The sequence below is a fragment of the Dipteris shenzhenensis genome, chromosome 4 (genome assembly GCF_047967505.1).
Source record: "Dipteris shenzhenensis isolate YYH24624 ecotype China chromosome 4, Dip_SZ_1.0, whole genome shotgun sequence".
Taxonomy (NCBI): domain Eukaryota; kingdom Viridiplantae; phylum Streptophyta; class Polypodiopsida; order Gleicheniales; family Dipteridaceae; genus Dipteris; species Dipteris shenzhenensis.
The window spans coordinates 18734017-18756707 of NC_141599.1; the positions used below are offsets into that span (position 1 = coordinate 18734017).

At 42.5% G+C, this 22691-nt stretch overlaps 1 protein-coding gene across 1 annotated transcript in view; it reads left to right on the forward strand.

Annotated features, from left to right (window-relative positions):
• Positions 1 to 8427, forward strand: part of LOC147902549 (uncharacterized) — a 56382-nt gene extending 47955 nt beyond the window's left edge. The window contains exons 11-12 of the mRNA XM_087373590.1: positions 5182 to 5250; positions 5352 to 8427. Coding sequence (XP_087229716.1) covers positions 5182 to 5250; positions 5352 to 7901 — 2619 coding nt within the window. The 3' untranslated portion in view covers positions 7902 to 8427. The remainder of the gene's footprint in view (positions 1 to 5181; positions 5251 to 5351) is intronic.
• The last annotated feature ends 14264 nt before the right edge of the window (positions 8428 to 22691 follow it).

The window sequence follows — 22691 nt, forward strand, 5'->3', positions numbered from 1 at the left end:
CAATTCTCAGTCAACCGGTTACTGGTTGTATGATCCTTCCAGGCGAGAGGTTATTCTCAGCATGGATGTTATCTTTGATGAACAAATTCCTTCCCTCTTCTATGATCGATGCCAAACCCCTCTTATCACAGAGCCATTTGATGATGACAGTGGTGATGATCCTGTTCCTAAACCGCCCCAAGTACCAATAGCTGTTCCAGATCTGCAGACCGAGAGTGACCCGGATAGTGATCCAGATGATTCCCCATCTCCTCAGGCAGTAGGGAAAAGTTCCGAGTCTGGCTCTGACAAAATACCACACTAGCTGATTGAAACTCTTCGTGACTCAGGTGTTACAGATATCCTTTCTTCATGGCTTCGAGAAGATGACGGTCTGCGTAGATCCCACCGGAATAAGGAAAATTTTCTAAAGGTAGTTCCACTCTCAGTCAATTACTCCTTGATGTCTCGCATTCTCAAAGACAAGGAGCCCCCGACTATTGGGGAAGCACTCTCTTGGACACACTTGAAGCAAGCCATGGAACTGGAGTTGGACTCTATTGAAAGAAATGGGACCTGGGAGTTAGTACCGCGCCCCAAGCGCTGTTCAGTCATTAGTGTCAAATGGGTCTACAAACCAAGTATGCATCGGACGGTACTGTGGATAAGCACAAAGCCCGACTTGTGGCCAAAGGATACAACGATCGGGGATCGTTTATGATGACACTTTTGCTCCTACTCCCATGATGTTTAGCAAGTTGGCTTGAGTAGCAAGCAAAAAAAAAAAAGTCGAAATTTGCTTTGAGGCTTGTTTTTGGACCTCAAAAGAACAGGGAGAGGCAAGCCACAAGATGAGAAAGTGCTCTAGGGCTATTCTATCACATCGCCTTGCTGATTTTTGACTACCAAAGCAGTCTATGGGTTGTTGGTGGGCTGTCAAGGCTGCCAGAAGCTCAAAAACGAATTTTGTTTTTGTGCCAGGAGCCTTCAAATCAGTTCGTTTTTGCCGCATGCTTGTTGTTCATGGCCTTCCCAGAGGCCCAAATCTGATTCACACTAATTCCAGGAGCCTTCTAGGCCAGGCACCTATCAAAATTGCACTTTTCCAGGCAATTTGGAGCTTTCAAGCTACTTGATTTGCTTCTAGGCGCTGAGTTGCACTTGCTAGAGGATTTCCAGGGCTGCCAGACCTGATTTCGATGTTCTAGATCCACTCCAGGGTCACCAGACAAGCTTCTAAGGTGCCAGATTGGTACCAGATCCATTTTGCCTGCTAGGAATGGATTGCTAGGAGCCGAAGGGTCCTAGAAGGAAATAATTTTTGCTGTTTTTCACCTCTTCTATGGCTGCTCCTGCTGCTTGAGAGCTGCTCCAGACAGATTCGCCTTTTTGCTTGTTGTTGTTTCAGGGTTGTACAACCTTCAGATTAGTCGATTGCTTCCCAGAAGCTCTCCTACTGCCTCAAAATCTTCAGATCCTATTGCCTTGTTGGCAGCTAGCCTTTTTTGTGTGCCAGGAACAGCCAAGGTTGGTTGCTTTGCTGGTCTTTGTCCTGCCAGGACTCCTTTGAAGGGTATCAGAGGTGGCAAGACAGACTTGGCTAATTTCTTTCCTGCCAGGACTCCCTTGGCGGGTATCAGAGCTGCCAGGTTAGAACTATCAGCCAAAATCAGAAGAAAGGATGCCATGGGATATTGCACTGGATTGGGATGACTTTCTGAGACTGAAATCAATGCATAGCAGGATGGAAGTGCCTGTGAACAGATTATTCAGTTCGCTGATTTTAGGCTGATGCACGACAGTGCCTTTCTTGTATTTGGATGCCTTCGGAATAAATCATAAAGACATACTAAAAGGGGCACTAAGTTTTAGGGCGAATCTGGTGTTTGGCTTCACGACAGGGGCAATCTAGCTCCTTGTGTTTATTCTGTGATTATTTGTTTGGCTGTTATTATTTCTGGTTCGCTGTAATAATTCTCTGAGTGGCTGAAATCATGGTATTTGCTGGTTATTAATTGTTCACTGCCCTTTGGAGTTTCTGAAGGCCAGTTTCAATTGTACCCGACAAATATCGTATGGGTGGATTTGACATCCAACTTCCCCCTCTCTTTCTTGGGAGGCATCACACCCGAACACATGGAAATAAGATACATCTGGCTTCTTTCCAAAGTAAGCCTAAAAAAGGAGTAACGTTAGAAACAACAGACGTCGGAGCCTAAAAAAGGAGTAACGTTAGAAACAATAGACGTTGGCGAATGGTTAAGGATATGTACTGCGATGGCAGTGGCCTCAGCCCAGAGAAACTGAGTAACGTCCCAGGGAGCAAACATGGCCCGAGACATTTCTACCATTGTGCGATTCCTCTGCTCAACAACACTTGCTTCTGAGGCAGTGCCAGAATTAGCAAATTCCCGCCAAATGCCGTTTGTCACACATAATTCTTCAAACGGGAGGGGAACAAAATTCTCCTCCTTTGTCAGATCGTAGGGCTTTAACACGAAAGTGAGTTTTGTTTTCAACGAGGGCACACCATTCCCCAAAGTGAGAGTAAGTCAGAGACTTCTAAGCCAGAAAGTAGATCCACATGAACCTGCTGAAATCATCCATTAGCAGCATAAAATAAAGAGCACCTCCAAGGCTGGGAGCAATCATAGGTCCACAAAGATCTGCATGGACCAACTCCAGAGGGAGAGAAGCCTGCTTCGGAAACCATTCACGGTGCTGCTTCCCTCGAATACTAACCATGCTTACTGCCCACATCATGTATACCGAGGACCATTTATTCTTGGGCAGCGCATCGTAGGTGCTCCAAAATACTCTTGGCTGCCGTCATGTGCTTTACATGATTTATGATATGAGGAGTCTGGCCTTAACACAGTCCACCACTCCGATCTAGAAACACCCTTCAAAGTACATGCCCTGCTCTATACTCCAAAAGACAGCTCGTACCTTCTTAACCTCCGCTTTGAACAGCTCCAAAAGGCTCTGTAGCTTGCTGGTTCCAAGTCCGCTCCACAGCACAAGTCTTCTTAGCCAACCTTTGGCTTTGATACCATGTGAGAAGTGCAGTGGAACTGAATAACAGTGGAGAGAAGAGAGCGAACAACTACGGGAAAACAGAGAAAATAGGAGAGACTTGCACAAGGATCTCAGGAGAAAACCCCTCTACTGTTGGGGGAAAAGCCTCAACTCCAAGTGGGTGAACTATGGTATAGTGAGATGAGAAAACTGTGAGGGAGAGGGACCTATATATAGGGTCACCCCCTGCCCCAAACAACCGACTAGAGGGGGGTGAGATGGCCGACCAGGGACCTTGAGTCGGGTCCACCCGACCAGGTTGTCGGGTTATGTGACCCTGGTTAGGGGCTTGGGTATCCCAGCAACCAAGGCGCCACCTAGGCGCAATGAAATGTGGCTTGGGGACAAATGGTGGCATGGTACGGGATCCGTATACCCTCGCTCCTGCACCATACAGCCCCGTATGAATGCTGGTATGAACAGGCATCGTGGGGATCCCCTTCTACATCTCGTGGGCGAACCCACAATCTCTGCCTCACATGGTCGGGCAGACCTACAACCAAGGCCATCACTCAGTGATATAGGAGATGTCTCCTCGTCTTTTTTTTTCCAAAGAACAAGATCCTCATCTTTTTGCGGGAGAGTCTCCGTGTTGCTGGTGTCTTCTTCAAGGCCTCCTTGTTGTAGTTTGCTTTGGCAGCCTGCTTGTGAGGACACTCATATAAGTTGTGGCCACGTTCTCCACGGTTGAAGCATCACCCTTCATAATACCTTTTCTTTTGTTGATGAGATAGGGTATTTGAGGCCCTATCTCGATGGACATGGTTTTGAGGTGGTCCATTGGATGTTCCTTGATTCTTCTTGAATTCTTCTTGGAAACGTCTCTTCTTTGGGTCGTGTTTACCGGAGAACAGTAGCTTCTTCTCAATATCTAGTGCCACATTTATAGTTTCCTCCAAGGTCACGGGGCAGACAATGTCGACTTTTAATAGTGTATCTCAACCCTGTATAAACTTCCTTTTTCACTCCCTCAAATCGTTTTTACTGAAAGCTTGAACTTGAGTTAAGTATCCCGAAAACACGTAACGTACTCACAGACTTTTACATCTTGTACTGTTGAATGATATCCCATTGCACCATCATCTCTTTTGAACTTCTTCGGTCAGAAATGATTGGGCAAGTGCTTCTTAAACTTTTTCCACATGTGAGCTTGCTGTCCCATACTAGCCATAGCAGCCCACCATATGAACCATGTGGCAGATGAAAGGCTGCAAAGCAGATCTTGGCTTTTCCTTCATATTTATGTCCATCAACGAAGTAGTGAAGATCTTGAAGTTTGCCGGACGGTTGCAAGAGTCCATATATCCCAGAATGTGGGTAGATGGGAAGTATGATGGCATCCTCCTGGAAATCTAGGATCTCTGCCTGCATGTCCCTAGTCCTGGCATTGAAGTCCCCTTTGAGTAAGACCTCCCCGAGTTATGCGTATCTCTGAATGTCCTCATAAAGTGCCAGGAAAGGTGAGACCTGTCCGCTTTCCTAGTGTTATCAGATGTTTGTGGTGAAAAGTAGCATGCTGCAATTATACATCTGTGGATGGGGGCCTCGACAATCTGATCCACATGTAGCGGCATTCTCATCTGTTCCTATGACTATGATGTGTGTCCGGAGGTGTGGGTAGAGGAGAATTTACCACTTTTTTCGATCCATGTACCCGTCCATTGGTGCAGGTCTCTGATTGGTGTGTGGATAGCCATGCATACCTATGTACTATGGGCGGCCCTCTCTCTGGGTTCTTATGTGTCTCGCAAGATCTTTTCCATGGAGAGTCTAAGCAAAGTTGTTTGGTGAGGACCATAAGGTCCCGTTACTGCTCCGGAAAGGAAAGGAGAAAGTGCTAGTGGTCCTAGAGGCTGTGAACCCCTAATTGAAATGCAGTGGGGGGTCAGGAGTCCTGAATGATGATTCTGCTGCCCCTTTTCTCTTGCCTCACCCTCTTGATGCCCTCTTTGACATGAAATTAGAGACCTAGAGGACGAAACCACAAGTAGGACAGGGAAACATGGTTCTCAAGATCTTGGCTGATATGTATTTGAATGCCATTTTTATATATAATGTATATGATGTCTGAGATGATGTTTGCCTGAGTTTAATATGGACCTTGAATTCCATTGGTTTCACCAGGTTATCTGCCGACTTTGTGGTGATGGTGGCCATCCAACTATCGATTGCCCATTGAAGGTTTCAGGACAGGTTGGCTCACAGTTCTGGAAGTAAACTTGGATACAAATCTACATACCAACACATGTTAGTTGTGCTCATCCTTATTTGCATGCATGCGGTGTTTGGAACAGGGGAAGGTTTTGGATAAAGAGTATTTGAACTTCTTGCAAGAGATCAATGGTGGATTAGGGAGCGTGGACCCCTCAGCAAATGTGGCTTTTGACAATGACATTCATCCTCCTGGTGCGGGTTCTGAACCACAGCCAATGCTTCTAACTGCTTCAGGAGCCCAGCCTATGCCTACACGATGGGCAGCACCAGGCTCAGAAAGTATGAATGAAATTTCCCCTAGGCCAGCAGCTGATGGTGCAATGGACATGGGAGGGTTTCCAAGATTCCCTTTTCCTATACCACCTCCAGGTCGGCTTGGCAGGGGTGGCTTCAACTTTTTCCTTCCGCCTTTTTTCCATCCAGGGTTGATTCCTTTTGGTGGCAAAGCTTTTCTTGGAGGGCGATCCCCTCTGCCTTTTCCCCCGATGATGGCACTTGGTCCTCGGGGGTTGTTTCCACCTTTCAGGGGCAGATTTCCTTTTCCACCTTTTGGTCTGCGACCTGATATGAGACCCCCTTCAAACTCAACAGTATCCGACACTCAACCAGCATCTTTGCCTATGGACAGCTCTGCACATAACTCGACACAACAAGAGCAAAATAAAACATTAGGAAGCCTGGAAGGTGGAACCAGTCAGGGTAATGCTGAGGTAGTTGGTGAGCCTCAAGCTGCAACAGATGCTGGACTTGAAGTTTCTGCTGTCTCTTCCATGGCAATCCCTTCATTTTCTTTATCTGCGTCAGCTCCTCCACTGTCAATGGCCACAGCTCCTCCACATCCATCTGCCACAGTAAGCACAATACCATCTTTCCCATCCAATGTAACCACCATGCCAACCTTTTCATCCATGATACCACCTGCAGTACGCCCGCCAGAGCTATCAACTTCCGCTCCACCTCCTTCCGCTCCTCCGCCTGCACTGCCTCCTGTACCGCCACCCCCCCTGGTTGCACCATCTCCTTCAACCATTCCCATGTTATCTGTTAGACACATAGCTCCCTCTGTGAGGCCTGCTTTGCCCTCCGTTAGACCAGCTGTTCCTCCTGCCATATCAGGTTCATCCCTAGTTCCAGTTCCCTCGACTCTTGGGCCTAGTCTTCTTCCAAGTGGCCTACAGGCTCCTAGTTTCACACCTGTAGGAGCTTTAGGACAGGGTCTTTCAGTTGGTCTCTCTCCCTGGGATCGAGCCAGTAACACTGCTGGCACATCTATTAGCAACGCTCCTCGACCTCTAAACCCATGGACCACGACTGTCGCTGCCCACCCGATCTGGTCACAAGCCTCGAATTCCCAGGCACCTGCTTCCCCACATCAATCGTCTCCTCATGCTTTTGCGTGGCAACAGCAGATCCCCAGACACCCCTCTCAAGCAGTAGATGAGTCGTTACCTTTAAAACCATTGGGAAATGCTCCTCCGCCTCTCTCTTTCCCTACCCAAGTCACTTCTGTAGCTTCTGTGTCTTTTCCAAGGCAATCATTGGCACCTGCTGCAGCTGATAGTCCTTCCTCTGTTAAACCATGGGGAAACACTCCTCCCAACCCTCCTCTGCCACCAGGCCCTGGTCCATCACCCCCTTTTTTTCCATCACAGACACAGTCTTTCCTGCGAAATCCTCCCATTCTTACACCCTCATCAATACACCCAGTTTTCCCAAGCTTCACGCCAGTTCGTCCTCAAACATCTCAGGACCATTTTGGGGCCCCCTCCCTTCCTGCTACCAACAGTTCAAACGTCCAGCCACCTGTAGCTGTTCCTCGTGATCCATCTCATCCTCCCTCTAATTACTCGATTGCTAGATTGGTGTCGCCTCCCTTGCCAGGACCTCAAATAAGACCATCCACCTCATCTAATGCCACTCCGTCTGTGCCCAATGCTGATCGTTTTCCAGTTTCCCCTTTAAGCCAGAAAACATCAGTTCCTCTGCAAAGCTTCTCGTTTCATCAGGAAGCACCTTTAGTTGTCAGGGACCGGCTTGTATATGCCTCACAACAGAGTGCAACTCCTGAGATTCCATCTGTCAGGTCGTGGCAGCCCCCTTATGTTCAATCTCCAGTGTCCCTAGGGCCTCAATCAAGTGCAGAATCTAGAAATTCTACTGGGCACCAGTTAGGATATCTGAATATAGGCCCAGTTTCCTCATCTGCCTCATTTTCTACCGCTTTTGATGATGTGCACGGATTGTCAAGGCCTTCCATAAATTTTCCCCAGACAGGTTTGGACAGGGAAAGCAGTTATCATTATAATCCATCTGTATCCATGCCTGTGCCTGCCATGTCCCCAGTTTTGCAAGGGCAACCTGATATGCGAAGCGCCGTTCCTCCAGCCTTACATCAAAGCATAGCTGCAACCCCTAACTTCAAAAATATGAATCACATCAACCCCCACACGAATGTGAGACCAGCGATACAGCAGGCCTGGGTGCAACATGAAACAGGTCTGGGGCAGAAATGGCCAGAGAATCCTAACAGTACAAGCGTTAAACCTCAACTTCATAGTACTGGAATGTCACAGACACAGGAGGCAGACCCTGAGTATGAGAAATTGATGGCATCTGTTGGAGTAACATGATCCATGATGTTTTGTTTTGTCGTCAAAGTTTGTCTTATGCATGCAGCATCAAACTCTCTGGTGTTGGCTCCTTAGCTGCTCACAGATTGTGAGATTGATAAGAGGGTGTGATCTAATTATAAACCGTGTCATGGAAGTACAGATGAAGCATTTTAAGGCACATGAGGTGTCCTGCTCGGTGGTTACATCATTTCTTATTCACAGTTAAAAATACAGATTTTAGATGTTCGATACATGGTGAGTCCCTATTATCAATGCTGGACTATGGACTTGCATGAATGCAATTAAGTTGAAGTCGCCACCTCAGGTGCCAGGTCACACTTGGGTCGTAGTCATTCAATGGTGTGGACATTACAGTCCACCTTACTATTTGCAATGCTATTTTTTGTGTTAATTAGTTTTATACCGATGCTTATACAGTGACAGTATCAAATTGTACAAATAGCTTCTTTGATAATTCTCTATTATCTGTTTGGCCTTACCTTTAGGAATTCCACACGCTAATGAATTGATTTGAGATCTTTATTACGGAATTTTATTATCTGAATATGGTATTTTCGTTATGGGCTGAGCCATAATGCGAGTTTGTTAAAAAAGAAGAGGGAATATGGGATTGGTTATTAATTCTATTAGACAATCTGTAGTCACTGTTAATTGTTGTCTGGCCAAAGATTCTTAATCTACTACTAAGATGTTCATTGATGGGAAGGCTAATGATTCGGATCAATCTTTTGTACTTTAAGATAAGATGGCTAAAAAATTTGAGGCTTTTATAAAGCGAAAATAAAAGTGAACTCTTCAACTAAGAGCTAAAAAAAGTATAAAAGAAATCTCTCTTCAATTGTAGAGGCAAAATATCTCATATAAAAGAGGTCCATGTTTGCTTCATTCAAACTCTTTGAAGCGCTAGAGTTTGTCAGGATGATCTTCTACCTACCTCTTGGTGCAATCTTTCGCCTTGTATGCGGTACTTATTGTTCTCTTGATCCTCTTTTCTATTAATCATTTATGGTTGCTCATTTGAGATCCAATATTATGGCACTACCTCTACTTGGCTTTCTCATTACTCGCAACTAATGATGTTCTACATGTCAAATTGGCTTGATTTTTTAGTGCTTTCTATATTTTGATATTCAATTGTGTGTTGAGCCAATGATTTGGCTAGGATCAACATAGTTTGTCACATGTGACAGACCCTCATGACCTTGCACTCGACAACATGTTGTAGTTAGCCTTTTGTGTTTGATCTTCTCCCTTTTTTCCTTGTGATTATGATTCAGAGAATATTTTATTGTGAAAAAGAATAATATAACCTTGATAGGAATCATTGTGTATATCGATACATGTTGGAGGCATTCTTGGTCATTTGAAGAGTGAAAAACTCGAGCCATTTTCTTTGCAAAGCTTACAACTAGAAGAAATTAGACTAGAAAAGGTAGCATGTATAAGAATGTTTTTCCTACTTAGGGTTTGCTACCAAAATGTTAAGTTGCATGATGAACTATAGTGAGGGATTTGGGTGCATATGGTTGTCGGAGGTGATGCGTAAGGCCAAAAACTACCTAAAAAATATGGCAAAATGAAAATACAAAGTGAAGTTGATTCACAGGGAGAGGAAAGGATGATACCGAAGCTTATTAGGTGGATTTGAGCAATTGTAATGAGGCCTTGTGAAACTATGATTTAGAACTAGAACAAGATATATAGAAGACAAAATGATGTAGTAGTGCTTACAAAAGCTAACAAGGTTTGGGATGATCATGTGCCTCATGCTTCTAGTCCAATCTCTCACAAACTTTTGAGCAATTCACTAATAGAACCTGTCACCCACCACCATCCCCCCCCCCCCCCCCCCCCCTCCGCCAAAGGACAAAAATGGATAGAGGCATATACATGCACACACAAAAATAAATCAAATAGTGGAGGAAAATGATTATATAAATATATATACAATAGTATCGCTTCGATGCTTTCATGTGATATGATGTGTGCAAATGAAGACTATAGCATAATACAAAATATTATCTCTTGGATGAGAGAGACTAGCCTTGAAATTTGAAGCGTTCAACGGGCTTCAAAGCCCTTTAGACATTCTAGGGAAGACCAATGAAAAATTTCAAGTTGCAAACAAAGGCTAACAATTGAACAAGGTTTCAAATTTTGTACATTTTTTTGAAGGCCACTATCAGATTTTGTCCTTCAATATGAAGGTTAGGGTAGGCCTTCAAATTTCAGGGCAGAGAGAGACGAGAGATCAAGGGCTGATAAAATTGGCTTGGTACTTGGGCGTGCCGCTCAAGAAAGCAATCTCTACATATTGGAGAATGGTTGGACCGCGGTTCCAAGAAAGATATAAAGGATCATGAGGACCAATACAGAGTGTGAAAGGACAAGGAAGCCCAATACAGAGTGTGAAAGGACAAGGAAGCCCATTACGAGTGTGACAGAAAATATTTTTTGGTAAAATTCAAAAAACCTCCAAGCCTAGAAAATTGGAGAGAGAATTTCATAAATTTAGAGGTTGTCACACATTTTATAACGATATTTGCAAAAAAAGTGGAGGTTTTTGTGATCTCCAATTTTATTTTCTTGAGGTTAAAAATCAAAATTCTTCCGTTCACGTGACTAACCTCCAATAATATTATTTACTTGAGGTCAAAATTAAAATTCTTACACTAAACCCGGTTTTTGGTGAACAGGGTCCATTACACAGCCACGGAAAATGAACTCCAAGAGGAAGACGTGGTTCCACCTTCATTCGAACAGCCTCCCTGATTTTTTGAGTCGATGGCCCTTCGGGCTCCCTGGAACGATGGACTAGGCTGGTGAATCAGCCTTATTGCGTTGAGGAAAAGGCAATGGCCTCTCCCAAAATCTAGCTTTCATGAGATGGAATCCGTGGGGCGGCTACTGTCAACAACAATGCACAGTAGCAACCCAACTACGGGACACTCGACTAATATGATCTTCCCTGGGACGCACTAGATCTTCCCGTTTATCTTCCTTGGGACACACTAGACCTTCCCTTACGCTTAAGGCTACAACGAATTACGTTGTTCTGCTACTACACTTAAGACTAGCGCATCAGTTTCTTGTGAGACTCCTTCCGGATTCCAGCGCATTTTGGTGCTTCTGCTGTTTGAGTCGTTTGATCGCCATAGCTTCGGCTGTTGAAAGTCCAGGTATAATACCCTTGGCATCTCATCCAACCGGCCTTTGTCTACAACCGGCTTGTTTCATCTCGCCTCTAGATTATGGCGTCATTCTAAGTCCTGAAACTGCTACTCGAGCAAATCTCCGTGCTCATTGTAGCTGAGAGAGCTACCCCAGTGATTTGTTTCTGCCATAGCGACTCGACGCTATGAGATAAATGAACAGGATTTCCAATGGCTCACACTCCATTGTGCCTAAGAACTTGTAGATAACGTTCTTCCTTCGCTTCATACTAGTTCTCAGTGACCTTGTGCTTCCGCTGCCGTTGAGCCTCTTTTGTGGCTGGCAGGACTCTCTTGTATTCTACATAAAGGACTCTCCTGGATTCTACGTAAAGAGCTTTGGAATCCACTTTTCGACTTTCGCCAGGCCATATATGAATTCTGCCCCAAGGATAACTACTCCAAGGGCTTGTTTGGTTCAACGTTTCACTGGCTGTCTCCCGCGAGGCATGAGCAGAGACACGCATGAGCGCGGAGAATGGTTTGGCCATGGTCGACTGCTCGTTCAGCAGCATGGAACTGACCACATCCATTCTCCTGACCGACTTTTTCCACTACTGAGCACACTGCCGTATGTTGGAAGCAGCAGAGAAAGTTTTTGCTTAGAGCTCTCTATCTGAGTTCTTGAGGAAATCCGTTTACTCAGCTAGCCAGATCGACTGTCACAGATATACCCTGCCTTCGTCTTCAACTGCGACACCTTGTCCAACTCCATAATCATAAGCACTAGTGGAGCACAGGCTCAAACTCTGGGAGAGAGTAGAAGGGACGTAAGAATCTTTTAAACACTCCGGCTCTATCAGCACTGATTTGTCTAGCACTGGTTCAGATGCGGGCAACGTTTGTCGTGAGATAGTTCTGGACTCCTGATCACGCCTTAGAAGTATCCAGATACAAACTTCAAAGCTTTGTGGCCACAAAAACTTGTCCATGGGAAGTTCCCCAAAATTTTACAGTCCGTTAAAAAAAGTGGGCTCCATTGCTTCTACGGCATATTGCTTTTTGGAGACTATCCTTTGCTACCCATTTAACAGTGTTTTTGCAACTCGGGTCTTGACGAGCTTGTGTTCTACATACTTGTGCTCTTGAAGGACAATCTAGTACTTCTCACCTTGTAGAAAGACGTAAGACCCTTGATTTTCTACCCACGAGATGAGTAATGGATTATTCTCAATTATGCGGTGTTAAGGGCAATGATATATGGTTGTATTTGGTTTCCTGGTACATTGAGAATTGATCCAATAGAGTAGTTGATAGGACACACACACACACACACACATTTCGTTGCTCCTTATAACCCGCTCCCTTGGAGGATATGTTTCAAATGAATCTAGACTAGAACCACATAGTAGAAGGAAGCCAACTCCCAAGACCAATAGCTCAAATAGTTGAGTAGGGAAATGGTGGCAAAGCACATGCAATATATGGCATTTGCAACTCATCCACAATGTTTTCAAGGTTCCTTTCAAGCATAGGTATGCGTATATTGATTTTCTTTACAAAAGCTAGCCAATTGATAAAAGAGAATCAATAGCAAATTCAACACAAATTCTATGAAGGAATACAAATTTTAAGTTCCCAAAAAGTGCCTCAAGAGTCATTGAGGAACAAAAAAATAAAGATTAGAATTTCATAACACCAATGTGTATGTGTGTGTGTGTGTGTGTGTGTGTGTGTGTGTGATGTAGCATTATCGAGAGATGGCAAGTGTTTTATACTATAGAACGAAGTATTATAGCCCAAGTTGCAAAATATGGGAAATAAATTGCATGAATGAACGATGGTATGATTGAACAAAATTAAAGATTTGGGATGCTGGAGCAACATGATCATCTTTTAGAGGAAAACTTGTGATAATTGATGTAGTTACTTTGTGTGTGTGTGTGTGTGTGTGAGAGAGAGAGAGAGAGAGAGAGAGAGAGAGAGAGAGAGAGCAGTAATAATTGCAGCTAAGGAGAAGGATTGTAGACCAAGTTGCAAAAAAAGAAAAAGAAATTGTATGACTGGGTGATGGGATGCTTGAACAAAATTAGAGGTTTAGGAGGTTCGAGTAACAACACATCCTTTTGAGGAAATTTTGTAACTGCTAATGAAGACAAGGAAATGTACCTATTGATGGTAGGCCCGTTTCACATACCAAAGGATAAGTGACAAGACACACTATAAGAATGCACAAACAACACAAAGGCATTGAAGACGTCATTAAAGAAAAAAGCACTCACATTGTCATGCATGAAGACCTTGCAACACATAGACACCACCTTACACAAATCCTCTTATGAAAGGTTTGATGTGCATAGGAATTAACCTATTTTTCCAATCCTCTTTTTTTGCAATAGTTTTTGTAACTTTCCATGCAAGATTCAACCATGCATGGTGCATTATACCTCAATTCACCTATTTTTCCTTTTTTTTTCAAGATTGTATATTCACGTAATCGTGTGACTTTTTCCATTATTAACATTTGTGAATAACTCTTTCACAAAATCATGCACACAATGGTGAAAAAACCTTATCAGACGGATTGGCTATTTACCACTGGTACTTTCAAAAAATACCATTGGCAACATGAGTTTTATCATCGGTACAATTACTAGTACCACGTGAAAAGACATAGTGCTGGTGGTATATTTGGGTGTGATTTTAATTGACGGTAGTGGACTTGATACCGTTGGTTTCATGCCTATTACCATCAGCAAAGGAATATTTTCTTGCAGTAATAGGCCTTTGATTTGCAGTAATAGTTTATTAACTAGTGGTATCAATACGACGACCCATGACAATATAAGGAAGCCGATGGCTCTTTTGTATCAGTTTTGATTTTACAGGTGATTCTGTCTTCTATCTTAAGCCCCATGCTAGGTAGAAGCCTAGAGGGTAGTCCTTGGCCCTTGCACTCACAAGGCCGGGAGCTAGATGGGACCACGCTTCGGGTGTAGCCACCCAGGCTTTCTCAAAGAGGGAGGTGGATTTTTTTTAGTTTTGAATTTGTAGATAGCATGTCATTTTTTTTCTTTTGCAATACAATATGATACATATTGCATGCATGTAATCTAACTCTAAAAAGACAACATGCATGCAATATGTACCATATTGCATGCTTGCATTGCAATCAATATGCATGATGCATCATGTATCCTATTGCATGCATGATTCAACATCATGTTACATGCATTGCATGTTACACTTGTAAGTGTTAAAATTTTCTTCTATCTTAATACATGCACATCCCTAGAACTGTATGTGGTAGAACTTGCATGAATTTATGCATGTAGAATACCTTAGACTACCTTGTGTGCACCCATATTTTCCTAGAACCTTCACGCAACACTATTGGAGATGTCAGGAGACAAACCGCCTCGTGATGACAGAGCCAGAAGAGAAGGAAAGAGACCTTTGATATGAGGTGAGAAGAAATATCTGCACATTATGAATAAGAGAACATAATTTCAACTACACCCCTTTAGCACTTGCCAGATATTATCCAACAAACCTCACAGTGGGCAAATCCTAAGGGCTCTCAATGGAATGATATCAAAAGATTAGTGTCCAAGGAGGAGGTCATGCTCTTCTAGTCGATACATGCAGAGGCAAAGGTAGAGCACTCTCAGGGTGAAGGAAGCCAACGAAGGCAAAGGCGTTCGACATCTAGTGCTCAGCCTATTGAGCAGCATGGCAGATGGAAAACTACTGACTACACGGACCTGAAGGTTACAACTTGAGCACACAAAGTTTACATCGATGTGTATGGCGCAGAGTCTGATCATGGGGATGTACCTCTAGAATTTGCAAAGATGTTATTTTGGCACTTTGTGAAAGGACTCCCAATACATTTCTCCTTACACAGCAACAAATCTGCCAGGCCTTGCACGAACGTCATGATAACACAAGAGATGCTCTTAGATCAGTGCATGCAAGATATTGGAGGAGAGTTATAGAAGATCTGTAATGAAAATGAGGCATGTATTGAAGAGATTCAGTGGCTATTCTTACGACACGATGAGATAGGAAGTGGCGTGAACTTAGTCAAGGCTCAAGCTGCACAGTGAGTGACCTTAACCGAATTGAAAAGCAGTTAAGGCCAATAATACATGGACTAGAGAGCCACATTGCAAGGGTGAAGCCACGGTCCACATGAAATAGAGAGTGCAATATGGTGACACATTGCAAACCAATTGTGCCCAGTGCAGTGCTTCCCAAAGGTAGTGAAGATGAAATTTTGAGTGAATTGGTCAGGTAATTTTTGATGCATCTACTAGGTTTTGTGTCACACCTTGTGGGCATAGATTTCATCTTATTTGCTTAATACAAGCCATGCAAGCAAGAAGGTTGTGTTGACTTTGTTGGGTTGAGTTTCAAGCTTCTTTGTATATGACTTTTAGGTTGGGCAATGTGATGCCCTCATAGTAGCTTTAAACTCTTCATTATTGCATTTGTCATCTATTTGAATATGTGACATCCACAAAATTTTTGGGTTTGCGATATTGGCGCTTGAGCTTTTAATATTGAATGTTTACACATCATAGTCCAAGTTCTCGATATTGAAATGTCCAAACAATATATGTGTACTCAACTCTCAAAATACTATTTTCAAGTTATATATATAATTGTAATTTGTGGAACAAGCAAATCCATTGAACATGAAGCAAAAAGCAAACCTATTAGAGCAACCTATTCAAGATTTTGCAAGTTTTTCAGATCACAATTTCCTATGTGTATGTGTCTTTCCAAAATTGTATTCATGGGAATCTCCTCGTAGAATGGATGCAACTCTCTCGACTCCTGGCCCCCTACACTATTGGTATTGGTTCCATGGCATTGCCTAAGAAGCGCATACTCATTTGTAAAATTGGTCCCCTATACTAATCTTTGCAAATATTATATTTCCATTTTCCAATTACTAACATCATAACAAAATCTTATGTTTTTGCCAGGTTTCGATCTCATCCATGAGCCTTACCCTTGGATTTGGACATAGCTATTCCACCATCTGGGATGGCCCCTCACATAATGGCTTCGACTCTCTCAGCCCTTTCCCCCTACACTTTTTATGCAATTTTTCTCATCACAGAGGAAGTGCTTCCTTCTGTGATTGGGTGTCAGATTGGTCCAATATCTTGCGGTGAGATTATTCTTGCTCGCCAAGGGTCTATAACTTTGTTATTTTTGGGTTGGTAGGTAGCACAAAAAACATTACTTGTTTCTTAGGGGAGAAGGCTTTTGCTTTAGAGCCTTCTCTTTCCCTTGTTCTCTTCCCAAGGTCTAAGAATTCCACATCTAAATCCTCATTATTTAAGAAATTCACTTATGGAATATTAGGACATTCATGGTGGTAGTGGTGGCCTTTCTTTTGACACTTGTGATAGACCACATTAGCCCAATCACATGGGGCTTGGTATTATCCATCCCCACCATCTATAGCCAACGTTCTTGAAGAGACTTGGCTATGTCATTCAACTCATAATGTGGTACAAATGGGTGATTTGGAGGAAATGGAAGCCGTGGACAAAGCATAGAGAACTAAAAACATTCCCTTTAGAAATTGCCATGAGAAAGTTAATTTCAATTGGCAAGCTCTATCTTTCTCCTTAAAATCAAAGATAAGACATCAAGGAAAGTCCTTTTAAGAGTCAAAGGACTTTATGAGAGAGAGATGAAATGAAATATTGAACAGTGCTAGCATTCAATATTTGAAAATGCTATTTTCAAAGTTTAAATCACAGATTAATTTGCTTGTAGTAAATACTTCAAAGTTTCAATCGCAGAGCAGCAAGTGTGGGTAATCCGAGTGGATCAAAATGCTCAAAACAATGAAGCACAAAGAATTTGACTTCTATTTTATATTCACATGTGAGAGTCCCTCTCCACCTACTAGCTCTCTATAGTAGAATAAATCTCCACGATTTGTGTGGGTCTAGTAGAATGAAACACAAAGCGGGAGCCAAACATTCTCTTCCCAAACAGCCTATAAAGTCTTTGATGCCACTCTCGTGGGAACAAAATACCAAACATGCCCACAAATTTATGAATAACATGAACATAGAAACCATGAACAATGGAATCAAAGAAAAGGAAACTAGAATTGAGGAGAAGAGAAATAAAGAGACATAAATTTTGATCCATTTCACCCCCTATAGATGGTAGCTTTTCTCCCCACATAGAGTATTTGTAATCTTAGAGAAGAGAAACAAAGAGACATAAAATTCAGTCCAATCTATCCCTTCTAGATGGTGGCTTTGCTCTGCACCTAAAGTATTTATAATCCTTCATTGAAAAGAAAAAAGAGCCATTAATTCAGCACATAAACTCCCTTTTCCATAATTAGAGGGGTCTCTCATCATAGCTCCAAGTGCTCTAAATATTTTATGGCTTAACATGCCTTCATCCAAATGTAAGGAGATAAATTAGCCCACGACTTAACGTATAATGATATTTGCTGATGGCCTTTATTCATACCAAATTATACTTACCATGTATAAGGGCCCATCCATTTTGGTAAAACTTTCTTATCTAATTGACAATTGACTTGACAATCAATTCATAAAAATTTACTTCCTTAAAGTGCTGTTCCCATCCTTTCCTGATTTAGGGAAACAATTTGGCCTTATATCCAACAAGCCTTAAGTCTTTTCCATACTCATAAAAGAGTCCATACTCTATCCCACTGATATGTTGCCCTAACATACCTCATGATTCTTCTCACTACATCCAAGTGAGGATTTTGGGGCTTTTTCATAAACTAACTTATGATACCCACAACATAAGCCAAATCAGGCCTAGTAATGGTCAAGTAAGTCAAACTTCCAACCATTTTGCCTATACATAGTGACATCTTCTATCTCAACACTAATATCAGCCATAAGCTTCAAGTGTTGGTCCAAGGGGTTGTCCATTGGTTTGCATTCTTTCATCCCAAACCTTCCCAACAAGGCATACTGTCTTTACATAAGTATGGCAGCCACGTCTATGAAGGACTAGAAAAATTACTGGATGCTAGTTTCATTTATGAGATCAAGCATACCGATTGGGTGTCACCAATTGTGATTGTTCCTAAGAAAAACAAGAAGCTCATAATATGTGTGAATCTAAAGAAGGTCAATGTAGCAACAATCAAAGATCATTATCCCCTACCATTGACTGAAACAGTTTTAGAAAGATTAGCAGGATCTGAAGTGTACAGCTTCTTGGATGGGTTCAACAGGTACAACCAAGTACAAATTGCACCTCAAGATCAGGCAAAGATAGTATTTGCCATAGAGTGGGGCATTTTTGCATACAGAGTCATGCCATTTGGCTTATGCAATGCCCAATCTACTTTTCAAAGGGTAATGTACACCGCCTTCAAGGAATTTCTCAACAAGTTCCTACAAGTCTTCCTTGACAACTTGTGCGTACACTCACGAAAAAAGAATCACTTAAAATGCCTAGAAGAAGTCCTTAAAAAATTTAGGGAGTATGGAATCTCTTTGAATCCTCTAAAATGCCAATTCTTGGTCACACACGAAGTAGTCTTGGGACACATAGTCTCTCGCCATGGAATTGCAACAACTGACATGGACAAAATAAAGATCATCATGGAACTTCCCCCCCACTAAATGCCAAGGGAATGCGGAGGTGAACTGCACCACAACAGAAAGAGAAGCCTTGGTAATGACCTACAGCGTGAAGAAATTTTGACACTATCTATTGGCTACTGACTTTATCTTCTACACATATCATTAAGCCTTATTATATCTTATGAATCGGCCATGTACCATAGGCCGTATCACTCGATGGCTTCTACTGCTACAAGAATTCAATTTCAAAATCATGGTGAGAAAAGGTGCTCAACATTTCATTTGCTGATCACATGTCACGATTGAGGACACCGGAACGAATAGAAGATGACCTACCAGATGCAACCTTATTTCAAATAGACACTGTGCCTGATTGGTGTGCAAACATCATTGGGTACTTAATGGTAGGAAGACCACCTCTTGAAATGAAAGCAGTGGATGCTAGGAAATAATTCTAAAAGCTGCACCCTATCAACTCATTGCAGGACAACTATAGAAAGGGAACATAGGCATGCTACATCATTGTGGCCATTGATTAGTTCACCAAATGGGCTGAAGCTAAAGCAATCAAAAAGGCAGATGCCAGACGCACAACAAGATTCTTGTATGAGAATGTGATCACCCGATTTGGATATCCCATTGAAATTGTGTCAAATAGAGGCACACATTTTGTCAATGAGGTCATCCAAAAACTCTTGTCTGGCTTTATGGGGTGATCCATAGAAAGAGCACACCTTATGACCCGCAAGGGAATGGACAAGCCAAATCCGCTAATTGTTTACTCATGGCAGTCATTGAGCCGTGCACGGCTCAATGACCACCATGAATAAACAATTAGTTTGGTTTCTTGGCCAAGTCAGGTGGCATGGACGGATGCTCTAATACCTTGCAAATGTAGCCACACCCATTCATGCCTAGGTTAATATTAAGCCCTTTGCATGGACCAAACAATGCGACCATGTATTCCAATATTTGAAACTCATGCTAGCAAAAGCTCTGATTATTTAAACTTCGGGTTGAAAATTTCCCTTCCATGTGTTCATCTATGCCTTCAATAGAGCCATTGGCATATTCTTGAAGTAGCAAAAAACCAAAGGTGGTATTGAACCATCTACTACGCTGGTCAGCAATTGCCCAATGTCAAGAAGAACTACTAGACCACCAAGAAAGAAGCTCTAGTCAACGCTTGCCTAATGTCAGCTTGGATGCGATTGCCAACTACCTATCTCGTCAAACAAATATGCACAGCTCAATGACCACCATGAGTAAACAATTAGCTTGGTTTCTTGGCCAAGTCAGGTGGCATGGACGGATGCTCTAATACCTTGCAAATGTAGCCACACCCATTCATGCCTAGGTTAATATGAAGCCCTTTGCATGGACCAAACAATGTGACCATGTATTCCAATATTTGAAACTCATGCTGGCAAAAAGCTATGATTGTTCAACCTCCGGGTTGAAAATTTCCCTTCCGTGTGTTCATCTATGCCTTCAATAGAGCCATTGGCATATTCTTGAAGTAGCAAAAAACCAAAGGTGGTACTGAACCATCTACTACACTGGTCAGCAATTGCCCAATGTCAAGAAGAACTACTAGACCACCAAGAAAGAAGCTCTAGTCAGCACTTGCCTAATGTCAGCTTGCATGTGATTGCCAACTACCTATCTCGTCTAGAGAGCAAAGAAAACCCCAATCTATTTGTGGTGGATTATTTCCTTGATGTAGACCAAACTGTGATTACGGCTGTGAAACTTGACACAACTCCAACCAAGGTGCTGGATGGGGAGCACCACCGGTGGCATTAGATGAACAATAGATGCAAGATAATGTTCTAGCATTTGTACCAATGTGGTATGATGATATGTTCTAGTTTGTTGAAAGCAAAATCCATGGTCAAAAACACTTGCCCTAAAATAGAGGCGCAAGCAGCTCACTCTCTGGTGTCAAAATTTTTGCATCATCATGGGATGTATTTATCACCTTAGCCTTGACAAAGTTCTTCATTGATGTGTGCCACCACATGAACAGTCCATAATTCTAAGGGAAGCACACCAAGGATTGGACAAAGGACATTTTATTGATGACACTATAGTCTAGAAGATCATTCAAGCCAAACTATATTGGCCTACTATTCTTGCCAATGACACTATAGAAATCCTTCAGGATAGACTATGGTGGTCTACTATTCTTAGTGATGCCATCGCCTTTGCCATGCACTGTGATGTCTACCAATGGTTGGGTTTTCCCACCATTCATGATCACATGCCACACAAGTAGTCCTCCCCCCCAATCCATTCTAAAAATGGGGCTTAGACTTCATCGGTCTTTTCAATCTAGCCACCCATGCATTTTGAAACAAGTACGTTATTCACAACTGATACAGGGTTGAGGCACGAGCAATGAGAGACAATTTACTAGCTTCTATAGCCAAATTCCATGAGAAAATTATGACCTATTTCAAATGTCTAGTGGAGATCATTAGTGGCCACTTTGTCAATCATGTCATGTCCAAGCTTACAAAGAGGCATATAATTATCCCCATAAGCTCTCCATTATCTACTATGCTCAAGTTAATGATTAGGCAGAATCATCCACCAAGAAGCTCATGCAAAAAGAATAGAAGAAGGTCATCAATGAGAACTGGATCAAAAGTTATATCCAACCTTTGGGACTTCATACATCATATAAATATGCAACTAGCCTCCACCACTTCAAAATGGTTTATGGCATTGAGGCAATAATACCCATCGAGTTCTTGGTTTTGAGTTCCTAGATCATGGTGATTGAACAATTGATCCTAGAATAGTCTCTTATGCATCATATGGACCAACTCCACAAGCTCAATGAAGGTGATTCATAGCATCATATGTCTCTAATGTCACATAATGCCATAGGAAGAAGTGGGTAGATCAGCATGCCAAACTCTGGGTCTTTAAAGAAAAGGGTGTAGTGCTCTTATTTCAGTCTGGGTGCTCTTATTTCAGTCTGAGTAGTGCTCTTATTTCAGTTTGAGTAGGGCCTCCACCATGGCAAGATAAATATCTAGTGGTCTGGACCATATTGGATTGTTCATTGGTTCTATGATGCTAGATTTTTATTGGGCACATTACAAGGTGATACATTTAAGAAGATAGTTAATGGCTATCAGCGTAGGCCCTATTTTGGCCCCATGCTTCCTTACCCATTTCTTGAGAAGTAGCCAAAAGCAATAGCTATCACATCAACACGTATGAATGTCATTGTGTCAGATGTTGAGTCATCATTCATGGGTGCACAAACTATTTTTGAGGTGACTGTAGTTGCATTTTTTTTGAAATGAACCTCTAACTTTAGTACTCATGCTTCTACATGCATGCTGCCCACTGTTCTCTCCATGACTCCCCTATTAGCCTTGCATGAAGCAATTTGTTGCCCTCAATAACTGAATTTTTGCTCAATTTCCTGTTGCTCATGCTTGCACATTTGCCTTTGTTAGTCTTTGCACATTTTCCTTTGTTAGTTTCCATAGTTCTCTTCCTTGGCTTTCTTGATTTCTCACTTCTCACAGCCCTTGGCTTTCTACAGGTGTCTCCTTTGTGTGCTCGCTCTACTACCATGGTGATCTACAACACCTTCACTAAGCTTGACACAAAGCTCACCGCTATTCAAGATTGGTTGCATTGCACACAACTCTTTGAAGTAGCCATGCTGTCATGGAGGACCACCCCCATCCATACCAAGTCTCAAAGCATCATTACTTGGCTAAATCATGGCAACCTCATCCACTACAATAATTTTTTTTCTACCTAACAAGCCGGCCTCACTTCCCTAGGTATCTGCCACTATGTGCCTACAATTATGGCCACCACTAAGCCCCTAGTCCCCACTCACTCCGGCCTTGATAGATCCATCATCACGAAATATAAGTGCAAAGCAATCATATTTGATGCAATGTAGTACAAAACCTCCAAGTGACACAAATCTAAAGGTAAAATTTGTCTTGGCTATTATAGTTCAAATAGAAAGCTTAGTAAATGTG